Here is a 15,496-nt window from a genome sequence, read left to right as displayed (position 1 = left end):
AGCTTCTCGTCCCCCTGAATCATTTAGTCTCCATACCTGGCATCAAATTAACCTATGGTGAATTGGAGTGTGTGCATGCCTTTGTAAAGGAAGGTGGCGCTCCAGCGCGATTTCACGCCAAAACTGGTACAAAACTGCACCGCACTGTATATCATCTGCATAAACACAACCTCTGCTGTGTCATTCCACCCGCATGCAGTAACGTGCCACAAAAGACGAAAGAGTGACCAAAAAAAAAAAGATGCAGATGTGCCTGGCAGAAATGGCGTTGCACCTGTATTCGGTCTGACTCTGCTATTTACCCTTCAGGCCGATGAGGGATTTATTTGAAGGTATAATGGCAAATTTCTGCTGCAGGTACAGTGCAGCTCTTTCCTGCACAATATGGTTAGTGTGACGTTAAATCCCTGGGGTGAGCAATGAAAAATGATTTCATAGTTCGGGAGCATGTCCACGGTGATCCTGTGAGGAGATGTGGAGTTGCCTTTAAAAGAAGGGGCCATTTATTATCAAGTTGACACTTCTGGACTCGTCACGTCGTCCTGCTTCCCTCTGCACTGTGGTTTCTTCTGCACATTATCATCCGCATACTAATGTGTACCTCAGATCTGTGTGCTTATATAGTCCAAAAAGTCCAAAAGACATGAGTTTTCAGTTCATCGCTGACTCTATGTGTGAATGCAAGTTTGCGGTGACTTTAAATCCATGAGAGCACTGCTTCAAGTAGAGTTTGAAATGTAGTTTTTAATTTTGTTCATGCTGCTTAAATAGTTTTAATCACTGTGTAAATGAGCTAGATTCTATGCAGAATACAAAATAGGCAAGCCATGTCTAAAGTCCCAGGGTCAGATTTTATATGGTAGTTCCTGACAAAATAAACAAATGCAACATGAAGTTATAATTTTTCCTCCTGGTGGCAGTGTGTTTGTGAGACGTACATGCAAAGGACAAGTGGACCTGTCACAAACATTGCTGTCTTGCATTGCTTGTAGAAACAGAACGGAAAGAACAGTTTACGAACAAATGGCGAGCGCGTAACACAAAAAAACTAATTAAACAAAGCGCTATCATCAGATGTTAAGAGATTGAAAGACCAGTGGCCCTTTCACATTATAAAATGAGCACTCCTATTAAAAAAAGACTGAATATTACTAATAGCAGTCTGTATATAGTCCATCAGATAACTGAAAACTTTCTGCAGAACAGAATTTCTGCCCACTTGTACTAAATATGTGAACCTGATATTAATGTACATGTTTTTGATTTTTCATACTGGTTTTTGTCAGATTATGTTTACATATGTTCTGTCAGGTTCAGCCAGTCTGTCAGCCGCTGCTGGTTTTTGTGTTTTTCTTTTACTTTGACTGCAGGAAGAAGTTAGTAAAAATGGATTTCCTCTATCTGAAATGTGGGTTTCAATTAAGTGGAGCGAAGTCCAACTAGAAAAAAAAACCCATGAACAAGAAGTGGTACCCAGAGGAGAGAAGACAAGAAGGAATTAGTTTGTGTTACACTGCTTAAAATCCACCCAATTAAAAGTAAATGTAATGCCGTAAAAAAAGTTTAAATACTCTCCGAAAACTACTCAGATTATTAGTTCATGTCTGACCATTAATTGTCACGTGGGTAAAATATCTGTGCTAAAAGCACATTACTAGGATTACAAGCAAAATATAGAAAGAATACATTTTTCAAACTAACGTTGACAAAAAGGAGGAACTTTGACTGTTAAAATAACTACTTTCTATAAAAATGCAAGTCATCAGGTTCCCACACTAAGAAGCCACGTATAGTTTATACTTACCAGAATTTGAGAAAAAAATGCCCCTCCTTGAAAAGTTAGAATTGGTTAATTTTATTAATTTACCAGTGTGATTTTATTAAGATATAACCCAAGATTAGTCCGTATGCCTGTTTTGATGCTTGTTTTGGGATTTCTTTTTTTTTTTTTGTCTTCAATCTGATGCACTAATATGAATACAGGAAGTATTTATGGTTAAATCGGGTATCTTTGCGCAGAAATATTGTTTTGTGTTATGGAAGAAAAGCATATCAGACTGTTAGTGTGCAACAAGTTTAATATGTTATTCTTTCTGGTTTACCATGTAATCTGATTGAATGAAGAATGATAAAAAAAATGCCTTCACATATTTGGGCTGATGTTTAGTTAAGCCCTGGATTACCCCATTAACAGTATCGTCTATTACCAGAAAGCAGCACCTATGACACGATACGCCCCATAAATAGAGCAGCAACATGAGTGACAGAGCACCTAATGTCTTTAACACCACATTAGCACGTTCATGTTTCAGGTGTTACAGTTTAATGTGCCATAAGCTCTCTTCTGACATGCTGGGAGTCTGTTCACATGAATGAATGTTTACGAGAACTGAGAGAAGGAATAAAGGAGATGTTTGGGTGCAAAGTAGCTCGAGAGCATCATCGAGGAGGGAAATCTACAAGCAGACGCCGTGCACTTCCTCTTTAAAAAGAACTGGGACACTGTTCCTGAGGGTGTAAACAACACACATACACACACACATACACACACACCAAATAAGCTCTGTACCTGCAAACACACTTTTTTCCATGCACACTGCCTTATGAGTGCCTGTGTATTTCTGGTGTGTGTGTGTGTGTATGTATTTCAGGTGTGTGTGTGTGTGTGTGTGTGTGTGTGTGTGTGTGTGTGTGTGTGTGTGTGTGTGTGTGTGTGTGTGTGTGTGTGTGTGTGTGTGTGTGTGTGTGTGTGTGTGTGTGTGTGTGTGTGTGTGTGTGTGTGTGTGTGTTGCAGAGATGTGCTTGTCACCTTGTTGCACAGGGTAGACTGCTGGCTTGCCTGACAGTAGATAACTAGCCAATCTCACAATAAATCTGGCTGCCTTGACATCAATCTGGCACCAATTTGCGGATCAACAGCAGCAGAGTGGACAAACACACACGCTCTCTTGAAACCCCGCTGATCCTGGCGTGGGTGGCTGCATTGTGTGTGTGTGTGTGTGTGTGTGTGTGTGTGTGTGTGTGTGTGTGTGTGTGTGTGTGTGTGTGTGTGTGTGTGTGTGTGTGTGTGTGTGTGTGTGTGTGTGTGTGCGCTCCCCAGCGGGCTCTCCCACAATGTAGTCTTTTCTTCTCTCACATGAGCAAAGCCTTTTCCTGCAGACTTTACAGCGCTCTGCATTGATTATCTTTTTCAGAAGTTCCCCACTCCTTTTTGCCACTTCGCAGGCTTGCCTTTTCTTACAATGTACAGAATCAATTCTATATAGCTGCTTTTGACTCGTTTTGTACGGATGCTTTGGAACTCATGCAGATAATGTTGAATACGTGTAAATGGCAAAAACCGATGATTGCTGTGAATCGTTTTTCACAAAGTCTTCACTTCAGATAATTGATTTAAATCTTAAAATTTGATTAGAACAAGAGTACAGACTTTTTTCTTTTGTTTTAAATCCTTAACACACCTTTTGGACATTGCGTGCCACAGGTCCGTGTATGTGTGTGTGTGCGTGTGTGCGTGTGCGTGTGCGTGTGCGTGTGTGTGTGCGTGTGCGTGTGTGCGTGTGTGTGTGTGTGTGTGGGTGTGTGTGTGTGTGTGTGTGTGTGAGAGAGAGAGAGAGAGAGATGAGCCAGGGGAGCTGTACTGGTTCACTGTTAAAGGGTCTCTACCTTCAGGGAAATTCTTATTGAAAGCTTAAGTGCTTCTGGTGGCCAAACACTTTAAAGGTGTTACTGTTTTTTGGGTTTTTTTTTTAGTTGTTATTCATCTTGTAAAAAGTGGTGTTGTAAAGCACACATGCTCTTGGTCTAAAATGGATGTGTTGCAGTAGCATGTTGAGGTTAGTATATGATTGTTACCTCACAAACAGTGTTTTTAAATTGTTAAATAATCTTCAAGGCTTTTACAATCTTCTGCAGCTGATAGAAGAGATTGTATTCACTTAAATAATGCAAAAATACTTTGATAAATGGTATTGAGCTGTAACTAGCTTTTGTTAAAATGTATGTTTCAGCATTTGGTATAAATTTGTGAGAATGTCTGAATTTCATTGTGCTTCGTGAGACCAGCCAACATGTAGTAAAATGTAGTGGTGCCTTGCGTGGATTAGTAAAGTACTTTAGTACTAGTCATGTGAACTGAGTAAACTTTGAGTAAGTACCATGAGGTCACGTGTCCCCATCTTTGGAAATCAGCGTGTGGTCACTGTTAAAGTCCAGTTTTCAGCACAGACCAGAGGCCTGTGAAAGAGCATTAATTCTACCCGAAACAAAGAGAAAGAAAACTTTCAAACAAAGACATTATTTGCCTGTGCCGTGTTGAGATTTGTGGCTTTCCTCACAAGCGGTCACAAGGTTCAACGAAACGATTCTGTTTTCTCTTGAAAATGTCGACCAACTGACCATACAGTTAAATCTGTATCAGCGATCACGCGTTGAAGAAGTGATTTCAATGCTGGAAATAGGACTAATGTAGCGTAGTGGCTTAACTATGACATACAAACAATATACTAACATACATGAGATCAGAAGTATATTTCAATGAAGTTGGTATAAACAAGACAAATTAGGATCTTTATTCAAATATATTGTCGATGTAATTCACATACCAACCTGCAAAGTACATACTATTTTATTAAAATATCGTTTGTCATTTTTCTGCGTTTTAGTTTCATTTCTAAACACATATGCAAATAATAATTGTATTCAGAGCAGCCAAGGTAAAAAAAAAATAAAAAAGGAGAATGTACTCCGTGTACATGATTCATCCAGCTGTTTAGCTCTCCTCATTTGGAGCCTGTCTCGGTTCTCTCGCCTGTGTTTGATAATCAGACAGGTCTGCCGAAGCCCCCATTGTCTGCACACACTGTCAACGTGACTCTTATACATATGAGAGCAGCTTAGCATTGTGAATGCAGCTCAGCTTTCTGGAGGTTGACCTTTTTCCATGGATTAATAGGTTTTATGCTGGCAGCATTAATAAACAATTTCTTGGTTTCCAACAGTGGAGTAGTGAGCAGTCACTCTGCATATTAATATGTAACCCCCCCCCCCCCCCCCCCCCCCCCCCCCCCCCCCCATGAACCTCCGCTCACACCCTTTTCAATGGGCATGCTCTGTAATCACTACCTTTTTTTTTTACTTACCTTTTGCATATGCATTCACTCTTTGTCAAGGCCTTTTTCTTTAAACTCCTACTCCCTCCATCCTTCTGTATCTGTGTGCCTATTTTTTTTTTCCTAATCTGTAAATTCTCTTCTCTTCCACAACCACACACATTTCTCTCTTTGAGTCAACCTGTCTTTTTTTTTTTTTTCTTTCTCTCGTCTCATTTCTCTAAGTCGATATGGGTGGCCTGTGAATGCTCCTTATTTCTGTCCCTGTCTTTTTGCTTTGGTGACTGGGGCTTATTATGTAGGGCTGAGCAGTTTTGGCCCCCGCGCTGTCTGTGGCCAAGGTCAATTATGGCCTTCCCATTCAGAGCGTGGCCAATCAGGAGCCGGGGAGCCACTGATGTGGAGCGCCAGGCGAGGGAGATCGAGCGGGAAGAAAATCAACCGTTTGGTGCCTCAAAAATGATTTGATTTTCCACTGGTGTGAAAGTGCGCTCTGCGTCTGGGTCTCCTTCTCCTTGTTCTCCTTCAATGTCACCCATATTGTCGCAAAATATTAGTTCGGTAACAGGATGAATTACGCGGACGGTGGATCCGTATGGAAAAGGCTGTTTCCAGTTCGTCCGCTCCTTTTAAAAACTGTGAATCACTCGATCGCAGACGCTGTGACACTATTCCGTTTTGATTTGAGTTTAGTTTTTTTGTCGACACTAATGTTTTTGATTGTCGAGGATGGATGCCGTCAAACTTTGAGTACGTCCCATAAAACACATTTTATCTGCGCAGACATAAAGTCCTTTATCATCTCTGCGTTAAAAAGAATTAAAAAGAAACACAAACAATTTAGACATGGTGAATATTAAAATAACAACATTTAACAAAAAAAACACATTCACGTTTTACGGCAAATTAGTAGCAGGCTACATAAAAACTTAAAATCTAATCATTCAAATTTATTTGCAAAAACAAGCTGAAAACTCAATACTGACTGTTTTTTTCCTTTCCATTTCAGTGAATGTGTTTTAGGATTACATATTAACTATGGTGTAGTGGTTGGCACTCTTGCCTCACAATAGGAAATCCCTGGTTTGGTTCAAGACTTGGGGTTGTTTCTGTGCAGAGTTTGCATGTTCTCCCTGAGGGTTTCTGGTGATTTTCTTTTGTCCCTCACACAGTCTAAAAAAAATCAGTTTTAAGTGAAAGGGCAGTTGTAAAAGATGTGAATGAGACTGGTGACCTGATCAGGGCGTAGTTGGATGAAGCGTAATGAATGGATGAAAAAGTGTAATGGCATCAGCTCAGTCAAACCATTTCCTGTACTAGAAATAAAAACGTGAATTTGAGCTTCACAGGTGAGTCTAAAGTTGCCCATAGGTGTGAATTTGAGTGTGTGTGATTGTGTCTGCGTGCGTTTGCCCTGTGATGAACTGGATCTGTCCGGGGTGTAACCTGCCTTCATTCATAGTCAGCTGGGATCATCGCCAGAGAAATGGACATATTGAAATATAGTAATGCTATACTCAGTAATGCTATATTGCGTATAGCATTACTGAAACAAATCTGTGGTTTGGAAATAGAAAGACCTGAAAGAGTCTAATAGGTTTTGTCGAAGCTTCTCACTTGGAACAACCCACATGTAGTGGCAATTATTCCTACATTATTAAGAAAAACAAACTGCCTCAGACCGCAGCGTATTTCTACATTTGTGGCAAAATTGGGGAAGCCCTTCACCTTTTCAGAGTATTATAGTCACAATATGGAGGTCAGTGAGAGTTTTTGCTGAGTGTCCAGTTCCCTTTTTCATTGTGGAAAAGAAATTAGTTTTATTATAAATACATTTTTTTTGTGTGTGTAAAATACTAATAATGTGAAAAGCTTTTACTTTTCATACTTGACAAAATGAAATGACTGCTCTGAAATCCAAATCAAACTGATTACAGCGAGCGGCCCTGTCACTCCACAAACAAAGCACCTCCACCCGTTTAGCGTCTGTAAACAAAGACGTGTGCTTGTGTAAAGGTATTTGATTAGCCACAATTACAGCGCTGGCACCAGCTTGTATGATTACTTTGACCCGAGGCTGTTTTTGTAGGCGTTATATAAAGTAATCAGTGCGGGGCTAAATCTGGACCGACATCAAAATGATGCGTCCAATTACAGCTGCAAACCAGCCATTTTGGAGCCGCTCACTCGATGAGGAAAAACTCGAATTAAGCGCATAATTGAAGCATGTCACACAAGCATGAAGGTAAAACTGCTCTTCCTTTTAATCGGCTCAGAAACAAAGTTCGCCTTGGCGTGAAAAGAGCATGTTTGACTTTCCCAGCAGAAGAATGGTCATTTAGTTTGACAATTAAGTCTTTGTTCTGTGTTGCGAGCTGAGGATCACCTAAGGAAGGTCTTTTAAATATAAATCACAGCCCTCTCCTCAGAGGGTTCTGAAGTTTTTAGTCTGTTACACTGTATGCATTGTGCACAGCCTGTGAATTCGCACTCTGTCACCTCTCTGGCAGTCAGGACACATCCCAGCCCCTCCTGACAAGTTGGACATAATAAGCAGTCATTTGATAAACTACTGCGTGCTGCTGACACACAATAAATAACCAGAGGGTTGAGCTTGTGCATCGTCCTGGGGGAATGTTTGTTTATTCGATATGAAATGCAATCCATGTCCTCGTGCTCAGGGTTTTAGCGTGTAAGGCGCGCTTTTTATTGCTTCAGACTGCAATGTGTCTGCCTGTCAATGGATTGTTCTGCTCAGTCTCAGAGGTCTGCTGGAGAAACAGCATTAATAGTTGAGATTCTAATCCCTACATGCACCGTCATAATAGTCTGGAGATAAGTCTCTTGTGTAACGAAATCACAGCCGAGGCAGACAGAAATCTGAATTTCTCAACACCTCTCAGCTCACCACTCAATGCCTCCTCTGACAGCTCCGACTGTTTCCAACTGTAAATGTGCAGAATCGCAGCACCTTTTCTGGAGCTTTCTGGACCTGTCAGTCGATGCTGAGCAACACACATTTGTGTGTTCTCGCTCAGGAAGGCCAATAAGTCCTCCAGCCAGGATGGAGAGGGCACTCACAATACAGCCGGGTGCTTCTCAAGATCATTACTGTCATCCCAAGTGTCTCTCTGCTCCTTCCTGCTCTGCGCCGCTCTGTCTTCAGCTAATAAATGTGTGCAGGGGAAGCTCTGACAGGGGTAATTCACCAAAGGGCTAATTACATGATAATCATGGTGTCTCGTGTCAAGTGCTAAGCTGAGCATTTACCCCATAAACAACGTCATAAAGTTGTCTAATACAGGGTCTTTATGAGGAGGGGATCCTCACATTACAGCCATTAAAACTCCAGAGAAACATGAACCTTCAGTCAGTCACGTCACTACTTTCTTTCCAGAGTGAAATCTTTCAACAAGCTTTTGACCGTGATGGCTCTATGAGATAAACCCCGCTGACTATTTTTGTGGAATTTCTTCACATTAACTGGATAAATGTCCATGAAATTTATTGCAGGCTTTCATCGTGCACACAGAATGAATCGGAGAGACTTGTTCATCCGACTTTTCATTCATCACATCAACATTTTTACATTTCTAATGACATTCATCAACATCCATTGTCTGATAGACTGCCACAATGAACTCAACAGAGAATCATGTTGCCCAGATTATGTATGCGATGGACTGTAAGGGATCCATCAACGACCGACTGGAACTCCTTTTACTGAAAACTCACAACTTTACATTCAATACATGTTTTGTCTCATAATGATGATTCAAATTGTAATCTGTCGACAAAGGAAAGATGGGTAAAGCCATGTGGATTGACTTTCATTTGATTTATAATATCTTCTCCCCGGCCAATAAGGAACAGCCAAAGGGCTTTGCAGGGCGTGTATACTGTCCAGATTAGATCTAATCCTACGACCATATTTAACATATTTTCTGAACTATAAGTCACCCGAGTTTAATTTGCATCCATCAAAAACCGTTTCTCTGCTTTTCTCCAGACAGATGCTTGTCTCCTCACAAGATTCTCAGACACTTTCTGTTGCTTTGTTTCTGTTTTTTTTTTTTTTTTGATAAATATAAATAAAAAATAATTTGTGGTGGTACTGTAGCTGCATTCTGTTGAGATACAGTGCCCTCTAGTGGTCCCAGACGATATGCTCAAGTATATTTTGACAACTGAAAAATAGTGTGACTTGTAGTCCACATAATACAGACACCTAAACTTGGTTTTTGAGCAAATACCCAAAGAAGTATGGACCCTAAGATATCGTGCCATGTGCCAATTTGGAAACGTTAGCGTTAATATGATCTGTAGTATGTAATAACCATAGGTGACTATGGTGCCTCCATCTCACCCTGTCCATGTGCCAAAGTGTCCTTGGGCAACACATAGAATCCCCCAGTTGCTCCACACTGTGTGATCGCCTTGCACCGTAGCTGCTGCCTTGCTGTGTGAGTGTGTGACTGATTGTGTGTTCGAATGGGTGAATGTGACGGATCATGTGTGTTAAGATGGCTGCAACAGTGAAATGAGTCTGTAAAGTCCAGTCTGATATTTACATACTTTCTGAAAGTTACGTGACTGTTTGGTTTTTGTATTTATCAAGACGGATGATTAACATCAGTGGCCTCAGACTTTGATATGATGAACCACAGAACTTCCCTGATGAGTCTGGGGATATTTAACATCCAGTCCCAGAGATTTTTGTGTGAACTGTCCAAAACAGATGTAGTGAAACTCTGAGTGTGGTGGGTGCACTTTGATTAATACACCCCGATGAATGCCTTTATTTTTAGCTGAGCAGGGTGGACAGCGTGGAAGTGCTTTTTATTACCCTTCCGGTTGGAAATGAATTGGTAACAGCAGAGCAGAGAGAGATGTGGTGCCTCTGTGTTCATTTGTCATTGCCAGTTTGAGGAGTAAAGGATAGAAGAGTCACTTGATTAGTGCTATCATTATTCGAACAAAGTTCAGAACACAGTCATTGATAAATTGCTAAAAGCAGACGCAGCATGTGGGAAGAATGAACCCCTTTGAGTCTTCCCAATTATAAAAAAAAAAGGGGAGCCAGCAGAGTGAGTCTGGCTTGACATCTTTAGATGGGGGCACTGATATTGCCAGTGCTGTGTCCTGAGGTCAGAGTCTAACAATATATACATTCTGCTGGGAGCATCAACTAATTGACTAAACGAGTGCTTTTACGTCTCATGTCAAGGTTAAGGCCAAGGAGAGAATGAGAGTTGCATTTCATCAGAGCAGGTCATTAGACTCTGCTCAAATCAGACATGATTACAGGAAGAGGAGCTCATCTCTGTGGAGACAGATAGAGGTGTGAGCTGCATTTTACCTTGTGAGGCAGTTTCTTTACCTGCCAGAACATTATTCTGGTTGTATGCATTGAAAAAAAAGAAAAGAAACAGGTTTGATTTGTAATGGTGACCTTGACGCCAGTTCAGATAGGAATTATGAGTCTGACATCTGTTTCATTTTTACACAATACTCAATATGAATGAAGAATTTGAGCCTGGATGAATCTCTTCCACACAAAGCTCCGATAGAATCCCATCTGAATTTAGAAAAAGAAAAGAAATAACCCGGATCTCTTCTTTTTTTTTCTGTCTCTGTAGGAACTCTTCACAGCAGAATGCAAGTTCAAAGAGTCGGTGTTCGAGAACTACTATGTGATCTACTCGTCCATGTTGTACAGACAACAGGAGTCTGGGAGGGCTTGGTTTTTAGGTCTGAATAAAGATGGCCAGGCCATGAAGGGGAACCGAGTGAAAAAGACGAAACCAGCTGCTCACTTCCTGCCCAAGCCATTAGAAGGTATGTTGCAAGAAACACAGAGCAAGGCAGCTGCAACCAAAGCATTTAACTTGGATATCTCTTCTGTCCTGACTGCTTTTGTTTTTGAGAAATTGTTTCAATTGTCACTGTTTTACAACACAGAGCAGTGATGTTCAGGTGTATGTGGGAGGAATAACACGCATGACTATCCCCACCATGCGTACTTTCATAGTACAAGACAGCTAATTCCGCAAGACATGCCTGTATACTAAGCAATGATGCAGTTACTCTATATTAAATATACATTTTTGACATTTTTAAAAATATATTTCTGTCCCTATCCTCTGTTTTGCTGCTGTAAGCATGCAGTGTCGGAGGCAGGGCAGCATGAAAATGTCGGTAGTCCAGCGGATGCCACGATCACTCATGTCAGCCATCAGGCTGATTGCTTCCCGTCGTTTAAACACAGAATCAAGCTGAAGTCTCCTGTCAAGGCAGTAATACAGCTGTAGAGTACTGGCTGAAAAGTGGGGATAATGAGACACTTTTTAGGATTTTATCAAAAAAGCAAGCTCTTACATTCAGTCCTGATGAAGAATAGAGTCAGGAAATGTCTATATGTGCTTTTGTTCATTTATAAATAATCTTCAATCCATTTTTTAGATCTTTTTTTGACATTTTTGACAACATTTTAAAAATGCCAAGTAGACAATGAGAGTCACATTTGATCAGTGAGACGATTAGTGGGATGATTATAGAAAGAAACAACCAATAATGTAATAATGTTGACCTATAATGTAATAATGTTGGCCTTTGTCAATGTAATAAAGTCCTTAATGTAATAACTTGCCCATAATGTAATAACACAGTTGATCGATAACTGTAATAACAATTATCCAATAATGTAATAAGTGTTTATATGATTGAGGTCTCATCATGTCTCACTGTGAAGCACTTTGTGATATTCATCATTCCACACAGCAATATAACTACAATTTATGGACTTTGCATTTAAAAACACCTTTCAAAATGTAACAACTGCAGCCAATAATGTAATCATACAGCAATAGGACCGAATGTCTTGGAAATACTAGTTTTGTGGGTTTTTTTTTTGACAGGTTTTGCAGTTTGTTTAAGAAAAATAGTTAGAATGGATGGGATAGTCGTCATTGGGAACAGTCCCTGAAACCCTACAACAAATCCTTTCATATTCATATTTTAATACTGTAATGACAAGTTATTATGCTATTATTTGGCTATTACTTTCAGAATAGCCAAAATGAGGACGTTGTTGGTTGCTTCATCTGCAAAACATGTATCTGTGAAGAGAGATAGAGGAAATGGACGATACCTGCGCCGTGGTGTAGCGGTTACACCTCCCACCCTGTAGAGACAATATATTTCTGGACGGAGTTTACATGTTCTCCCTATTCATTTGGGCTTTTCTCTGGTTTCATCCTGCAGTCAAAAGACAAATGTGCTTGATGAATGGGTATCTTTATATTGCCTTAAAAGTGAATGATTGTGTGTCTGTGATGGGCCCGTACACTGCGCGTGCTGCATTGAGATGATCTAGAAATATAATAGATGCATTGATGATTGTACATTTGAAAAAAACTTACTACTCTCTCGCTCTCTCTCTGCTTTTTCCCATGTTTGCTCCTCCAGTTGCCATGTACAGAGAGCCATCGTTGCATGATGTTGGAGAGACTGTGCCTAAGGCAGCAGTACCTCCCAGTAAAAGCACAACTGAACCAGCAGTGATGAACGGAGGTAAACCTGTCAGCAAGCCCGATAAACCCACCACATAGCCACACCTGACCAGTGCCCAGTGTGTGTGTGTGACTGTGTGTGTGTGTGCGTGCGTGTGTGGAGTGGGGGAACGTGACGGAGGTGGGGCTTTACTCCAACCAGACTCCAGACCATTTCCTCTGTGGATCCGATCCTGGCGAATCTCCCTTCCTTTCTTCTCTTGCTCCTCCTCCTCCTCCTCCTCCTCCTCGTTTATCCCCCGCCTCGCACCCCCCTCCCTCTCTAGCGGACGGATTCTGAGGCGTTCAAGTTTGCCCAGCACCAGGAGGCGACGAGGACCCCTGAACATGGAAAGCCTTCAGGTTTCCCTGAAACTGTGAGATATCATGTGAATAAGGCGTGTTTCTCAATGACGCTGTGGTACTTCGCTTGATGGCGGTTTGTCCAAAAAAGAAAAAAAAAGAAAAACCTCGCCCCTCTCTCTAAACCCCTGTTGCAGCAGAGTCTGTGTACCCTCAGATCTATTTTCTATACCACAGTTCACCAGCTATGTTCTGGGATAGAGACTGTATAGTTAGAGTAAATATTTGGACTGTTGTCCTCTATTTTTTACGAGTATGTTCCCCCTCTCCCTCTCTTTCTATCTCTCGTCACACACTTTTCTCTTTGTCAAGTAATCTAGAAAAGATAAAAACATTTTGCAAGGGTGTTGTGTGATTTTCTAAGAAACACATTAACACAGACGTGGCATCCAAACAGACACACAACACACAAAACAGTCCAAATTTCCTACAATTTGCACACACTTCAAAGACAGACACAAAAAGTTTATACGGAAAATCCGAGACGTTGCTCTTTTCTTTTCTTTCTTTTCTTTTCTTTTTTTTCTTTCTTACAGCCGATAAAAACACTCTGGAGGCTGGCGGATAGCTCCTGCAATCATAGTTGATGAAGTGCTAATTACCGCCACTGCAATCAATGCGAGGAGCTGTCTACACACATACAAACACACATATACACACATTTATAAACTGATGTGCGTGTGGGTGGGAGAGCGCTGTAAGGAATGGTGTATACATATCACTATCTATGTCCCACCAGCGGTTCAGTCCGCCTTCTCTGGTAAATAGAAAAACCTGAAGTCTATTTTTCTTTAATCTTATTTCAGAGCGTGGGCTCTAGGAATATCTCTAGGCCTTGTAGGCCTCTGTCCCTCTCTCACAGACTGACTTCTTTGGACTACGAGGCAAGGCTTGTGGCTTTGACCCAGATGGTCTAGAACTGCAACACTGGCAGCCATCTTATGGCAAAGTCGACTTAAAGCCAGAAAACAACATGGCTGAAAACCAGTAGGTGACATTTATACTGGCTGCATCCCTATTTGGTTCAGCAAACTGAAGCATGGACAAGGTTAATATTCTGTTCTCTCTTCTTGCAGCAGTTATACAAGAGACGGCTTATATTGTAACATTTTCACTGTATAAAAACCTAGGGAAAATGACTATTAAAAATCATAACTTTTTAAAGGACTAGATATTATTATTATATTGAGAGGATTTGTCTTCTAGCTCAGCATGCAGAGTCCAGTACTGATCATCTTGGCCTATCACGTGCCTGTTTGGACCTTGATTCCCGGCATGCAAAAACAGGTTCCCAGTCCCCACTGGGCCAAAGGTGCCTCACCCACCCGATACATCCGTGTAGAGGACACGTAGCATTATCCATGGAAAAACCACACTCAGATGTATTCATTCTGAAATGACCAAAGTCTTTTTTCATCCCAACAAGACCTGATTCTTTAGAAAAAAAACTAATTTGAGTCAATTCATCGAAGCTTTCACTGTGATAGCACTTGTTCTGTCAGAAAGAATCAACTCTGCTCAGACCACCTAAAGGTCTTGACTGATGTCATTTTGGAGAAGTACGTATACCTTGAAATATTCACATGCATGTATTTTCTATAAAGATCAAGGTGTGGGCATTGTTCTTCACTCCATGTAAACTGAAGAGCACTGAAGTTCATTGTGTGGGGGGTGGGGGGGGTTGAATGGGCATGTTCGTAGGCTCCGGCACACTCACGGCTAATCTGAAGGTAACTCACTGCACTTTGTTTTGCATTGTCATCATGACTGTTAGCAGTTTATCAAAGCTCTGATCTGATCAATACATTTATAATGTTTGCCTTTCTTTTCCCCTGAGAGTTTTGTTGGATAAAAAGTAGAATATTAAGATTCTTGCTGCTGTATGCTGCTAAAACTGCAACTATATTGAGAAATTGATTTGCGAAATCTAGTTTATTGGGGTTATACATGACCATTTCTTGTTACTGCACATCAAAGCACATCCGTTAGACCTCTATATTTGTCTGTACAAAGCTATTAATGCTACAACAAAACGGCGTGCTTTAACACAGACACACTCGCAGGAGTTGAACACCACTGTCGCCGTGTTCGGGGCTGATCTCCGTCCTCACGGCTGGTCGTCCTGCACTCTTACAAACTCTACATGCTGGGCTGGGTACCACTCCAGCCCTGCAATCCAGCTAACTGGCTCCTCCAAGGCTGACTTTATTTTTGTAAATGACCAGTGTGTAAATGTACATCATGTTTGGATCTTTGTAGCCACCGTTTCTTCTTTTAGTTGGCCCTTGGTTTTTCTCTGGTATACGGGTCGTGTGTGCTGTCCCAATCACTTTTCTTTTTATTCTATTTCTTCTTCGGGAAAAAAAAAAAAAAAAAAAAGAAGTGTTGAAAAATCATTTTAGGAATTTTGTTCCCTTGTTGCTTTTGTTTTTAACCTCTTACTTTATACATTGTCCCATCTGTTGCATGGGG

At 41.0% G+C, this 15,496-nt stretch overlaps 1 protein-coding gene across 4 annotated transcripts in view; it reads left to right on the top strand.

Moving 5' to 3' along the window:
• Positions 1-13,108, top strand: part of fgf14 (fibroblast growth factor 14) — a gene marked incomplete at both ends in the record, with an annotated part of 113,048 nt that extends 99,940 nt beyond the window's left edge. For 2 of the 4 annotated variants that reach the window (XM_080478408.1, XM_080478407.1), the window contains 3 exons: positions 10,751-10,949; positions 12,579-12,683; positions 12,949-13,108. In XM_080478408.1, the coding sequence (XP_080334534.1) occupies positions 10,751-10,949; positions 12,579-12,683; positions 12,949-12,962 (318 nt within the window). Of the gene's footprint in view, positions 1-10,750; positions 10,950-12,578; positions 12,722-12,948 lie in introns of those variants that run through there. The other 2 variants (XM_080478405.1, XM_080478406.1) reach the window with 1 other exon arrangement.
• Between the last annotated feature and the right edge of the window lie 2,388 nt (positions 13,109-15,496).

This window comes from Lipophrys pholis (assembly GCF_963383615.2).
Source record: "Lipophrys pholis genome assembly, chromosome: 13".
In the NCBI taxonomy this organism is placed as follows: domain Eukaryota; kingdom Metazoa; phylum Chordata; class Actinopteri; order Blenniiformes; family Blenniidae; genus Lipophrys; species Lipophrys pholis.
This window is presented reverse-complemented; position numbering and strand designations above follow the sequence as displayed.